Source organism: Penaeus vannamei, chromosome 20, assembly GCF_042767895.1.
Source record: "Penaeus vannamei isolate JL-2024 chromosome 20, ASM4276789v1, whole genome shotgun sequence".
In the NCBI taxonomy this organism is placed as follows: Eukaryota; Metazoa; Arthropoda; class Malacostraca; order Decapoda; family Penaeidae; genus Penaeus; species Penaeus vannamei.
The window spans coordinates 1090649-1093148 of record NC_091568.1 but is presented as its reverse complement, the minus strand read 5'-3'; the positions used below and the strand labels follow the sequence as shown (position 1 = coordinate 1093148).

At 48.2% G+C, this 2500-nt stretch overlaps 1 protein-coding gene across 1 annotated transcript in view; it reads right to left on the bottom strand.

The window, feature by feature from the left end:
* Positions 1 to 2252, bottom strand: part of LOC113803103 (27 kDa hemolymph protein) — a 10766-nt gene extending 8514 nt beyond the window's left edge. The window contains exon 1 of the mRNA XM_070134664.1: positions 2006 to 2252. Within this exon, the coding sequence (XP_069990765.1) occupies positions 2006 to 2045 (40 nt within the window). The 5' untranslated portion in view covers positions 2046 to 2252. The remainder of the gene's footprint in view (positions 1 to 2005) is intronic.
* Between the last annotated feature and the right edge of the window lie 248 nt (positions 2253 to 2500).

The window sequence follows — 2500 nt, the reverse complement described above, 5'->3', positions numbered from 1 at the left end:
CATTTTGCATTGGTGATATGTAACTGGCTTTGCCTGGAAGCAAGGAGAGGGAGGGGAGGAGAGAAGAGGAAGGGAGAGGGGAAGGGTGGGGAGGTAAGGGGTGGAGAGGAAAGAAGAAAGGGGAAGAGAGGAGAGGCAAAGCGAAGGGAGGGGAGGGGTGAGGAGAGAGGAAGGGATCGGGGAAGGGAGGGAAGGTAAGGGGAGGGGAGGAGAGAAGAAAAGGGAAGGGCAGAGAGCCAAGGGAAGGGAAGGGAAGGGAAGGGAAGGGAAGGGAAGGGAAGGGAAGGGAAGGGAAGGGAAGGGAAGGGAAGGGAAGGGAAGGGAAGGGAAGGGAAGGGAAGGGAAGGGAAGGGAAGGGAAGGGAAGGGAAGGGAAGGGAAGGGAAGGGAAGGGAAGGGAAGGGAAGGGAAGGGAAGGGAAGGGAAGGGAAGGGAAGGGAAGGGAAGGGAAGGATAGAGAAGGGAAGGGAAGGGAAGGGAAGGGAAGGGAAGGGAAGGGAAGGGAAGGGAAGGGAAGGGAAGGGAAGGGAAGGGAGGGGAGGGGAGGGGAGGGAGGGGAGGGAAGGGGAGGGGAGGGGAGGGGAGGGGAGGGGAGGGGAGGGGAAGGGGAGGGGAGGGGAGGGGAGGGGAGGGGAGGGGAGGGGAGGGGAGGGGAGGGGAGGGGAGGGGAGGGGAGGACAGGACAGGACAGGTGAGAACAGGACAGGACAGCAGAGCTGAGAAAAAGAGGAGAAGAAAGAAGTGAGTTATAACCCATAAAATATCATTCCCAACATTGAGAAAGAGGTTTAAAAATAATTTTGAGAGTAGTCGTATTTTCCCAGACCTTCCCTAATTGCAATTAACTACTATCTTCCCAAAGTTTATGTGGTGGAAGTTTGCCGACCTTTCCTAAAGTACTGACTACTATCAATATTTCATTTGGGTTTTCATGGGCTAAAGAGCCTTATCTAGTCAGTTTACCATTTCAAAAATTTTATGTTCTGAATCAGATGATACTACAGGTCTACACCCAAAACTGTATTGATTAATCTTTCTGGTATGGATGTACCAAGCTTGTGTAAAATGAAGATAATATTCTTGTAGAGAGCAAAAAGTTGCATTTGTCAGTACAAGAAATAATTTGCAGATATGAGCGGTAATGCCACAAATAAAAGAAAAAGATTGCGGAAAACACCACTCACAGCCTAAGTCAAAAAGATTAAACTTATAATAATGACCTATATCGACAATGGTTATCATTACATCCAAGAACTAGTGAAACAATTAATGACTCAATACAGGGTCATAGCACACAAGATAGATTTTTTACCAGAGAACAATAAATATCACCTCCAATGTTATGCAGTACATTCGTTCATGTTGCTAGTGTCCCAATTTGGCTTGGGAGTTAAGTTGGATTACGTTGGGTGGTGTTTCACTGAATCAGGTTGGATTACACTGTATCAGGCTAGGCTAGGTAGTCTTAGAATATTTTTGGGTCGTGTTGGGTTATTTTTCGTTGCGTTAAGTTTGGTTGTATTGTCGTGTTCAGCCGAGATGATGACACATTCTTCTGTCGCCTTTGGATACACCTTGTAAAAATATTATCATCTGCTTCTATCGGAGAACCCTTATTTCCTGCTTCTATTGGAAAACCCTTATTTCTAAATCATGCCCATCGTACACACGTCTCAAAACCTAGTTCGCGTTACCTTCCTTCAGATCACACAAGAAACGCGGCATGAAAAGGTCTCTACACAGTGGGTGCGGAAGACGGCCCTATTGCAACAAAAAAAAAATTAAACTTGCCCCTTTTTTCTTAGTTTGACCGACCTTTTACTCTCCCTTTTACCAAGAACTTTTACTTTCCTCCATGTCCCAAAAGCCAGCTCGAAAACCCTTCCACTCGCAGCCGTGTTCAACTACCCCCAATATCACTACGGAATATTGACCAAATCTACCCCCGTTTCGGCAGCAAAAAGCCCCAAAAGCCTCCCCATTTCTTCGCCTCTTCCCTGACTCACCTACAAGAAGGCTGACCACAAGGACCATCAACCACTTCATCTTGGTTCCTCTCACTTCCTCTTCCTCTTCTCTCCTCTCTACGTCTCTGAAACCTCCCGAAACTCCTCTCGACAATCGCTGGGTGTTTCACGAGGTCAGTGGCACACGAATAGTGCAGCGGCTCCCCTCTCTCACTGGCACAAAGGGACTAATAGTTTCCCGGACCCTTCCCCCCGAGGATGGCGATCAGCTGATCCGCCCTTGGACTGCCTCGACGGGACGGCCTCGGTGCACATGCACTCGGGCGTACCAACCGCGCGGGCTCTCGGGTGTCTTAAATGTGTTTCTTTTCTCATTATTTGAGGTGTTTTGATGTGTGAGTAGTTTGTTTTTGGGTTCATTAATTGACTCGTTTGTATACTTTTTTCTCTGACTCATCGGGACGTCCTCGGTGGATATGCACTCGGGCGTACCAACCGCGCGGGCTCTCGGGTGTCTTAAATGTTTTCAATCTT